At 37.1% G+C, this 2,012-nt stretch overlaps 1 protein-coding gene across 1 annotated transcript in view; it reads right to left on the reverse strand.

Moving 5' to 3' along the window:
* NEK1 (NIMA-related kinase 1) overlaps positions 1-2,012 on the reverse strand; it is a 229,495-nt gene that overhangs the window by 93,881 nt on the left and 133,602 nt on the right. Inside the window, exon 18 of the mRNA XM_006902136.1 lies at positions 264-347. Within this exon, the coding sequence (XP_006902198.1) occupies positions 264-347 (84 nt within the window). The remainder of the gene's footprint in view (positions 1-263; positions 348-2,012) is intronic.

The raw sequence follows: 2,012 nt of genomic DNA on the forward strand, positions 1-2,012 counted from the left end.
TAGCTTTCAAGTTTTTAATTTAGACCCAATTATTTCTGAAAAAAAAAATTATACTTTGAAATTTTTATCAAAAGAAAAGAAATTCAACTGAGAAAGTCACACAGTAGTTATGGGGTCAAATTATGATATGATCTGTCAGTCAAAATATATTAAAAAGTCCTTACTGAAATGCAAAATCTTCAAGTTATTGTTAAGAATTTAAACCATGCAAAAAACTCAAAAATGGCTATGTGATGGAGGTAGAGAACATGCAGGCAGCATACCTCTTCCTCTTTGTTTCTTGGCTTCCCTCCTCTTGAAGAGCTGGGCCTGCCTCCATACATAGCTGCCAGGTTTTGCAGGATTCCCTGTTTATCATTTAATGCACTAAGTTTAAGAATGACTAAAGCTACATCATCATCTTACCTAGGAATATACTGGTGTCATTTTAACTCTTTTGGTACTGATCATTATTTGTAAATGAACTTTGAAAACAAATTCTAGCATTTCCCTTTATCATTTTAATAAATGAAAACAGAGGACGCAAGTAAACCCAAAATACAACTATTTAGGACATAGAGAAGCGATGGAAGTTTTAAAAAATTAGGCATTTAAGGAAAAAAATTTCTTAAAACCACTTCAGTTGTTAGCTAAATATCTGGGATTTTTTTCTCTACCAAGTTGCTAAAATTTTGTTGACTCTATCATCAACATGTGCAGTTCTTTGAAGGCCACCTGAAGACAGGTATAAAGTAGCAAAGTGTTTTATTTATTTGATCTGCTTACTCTCAGCTGAAGCTGAACGAGGCAGAGTTCTGTCTTATTTCAACTCTAATATTGTAAAGGGAGCTCTGGTAGCAAATTCCACAGAGTTTCACTGCTAACTCAAAGGTATCATTTCTTTGGAAGATGGAATCCACCAGCAGCTACCAAGGAGAAAGGTGAGTAATCTCTTCCAGTGTACTTCACAGCTTTGGAAACCCACTGGAGGTTCAGCTGTGAGTTAATTCCAACTTATTTTCAACCCTCCTTTTTGGTGATTAGTTAATTCTGTAGATGAGTTAATGACATGTTTTCTAAATTTTTTGTACTTTTCATTGGTGATTAGTTTCACTCTTTAAAGTATGTTGTTGTTGTGTAGCTTTAAGTTGAAACTGACCCCCAGCTGACCCTCCAGTGAGTTTTCAGTGTAATCATATAGGGCATGGTGGAGCATGCCTATAGTCCCACCTACTCAGAAGGCTGAGGCTGGAGGATTACTTGAGTCCAGGAGTTCTGGGCTGTCGTGTGTTATGCTGAGAGAGGGTGTCCACACTAAGTTCAGCATCAATACGGTGATATCCGGGAGTGGAGGACCACAAGGTTGCCTAACGAGGGGTGAACTGGCCCAGGTCAGATACAGAGCAGGTATAAAATACTTATGCTGATTAGAGTCAATCACACAGGAGGATACTGCCTGTCCTCTTGCAGAGTAGCAGGTAGATTTGAACCGCAAGACTTTGGGAGTGCAGGACAGGTTCTTACCACTAGGCCACCAGAGCTCTCTTTATAAAATACACAGTATAAGATACAGTACTTCTAATGCATAATACTAAAGCACTGTCAAGTGTTTGTAGGCTCAAGAAGGTTATACTATAACTAAAGGAGAAAGTATGTTAGAAAAACTTCCGTCAAGCATGGGTTAGAGTTACTGGCCATGCATTCAATATTAAGGAATAAATATACATGTGAATGATCTATACAATCAGGTTATCCACTGCCTAAACAACATGCTTCTGGAAAGTCTATTAACTTTGATAAGTTATGATGGTTATAAACAATTCAGGCTTTTTGTTCATAGGGTCGCGATGAGTCGTGTTCAAATTGACGGTAATCAACAACAACATTATTCTTAGAATGTCTAAGTTTTATCATTTCAAATGTCTTTCCTAGTCAATGATTTACATATATTTGGTGCTGAAGTACTTATTAAGGAGAAAGGACCAGGATGGGATACAAGTCACATCATACTAGAGGCTTATATAAGTTTAAGG

The sequence above is a fragment of the Elephantulus edwardii genome, unplaced genomic scaffold (genome assembly GCF_000299155.1).
Source record: "Elephantulus edwardii isolate Elephantulus edwardi_28Jun2011 unplaced genomic scaffold, EleEdw1.0 scaffold00371, whole genome shotgun sequence".
In the NCBI taxonomy this organism is placed as follows: domain Eukaryota; kingdom Metazoa; phylum Chordata; class Mammalia; order Macroscelidea; family Macroscelididae; genus Elephantulus; species Elephantulus edwardii.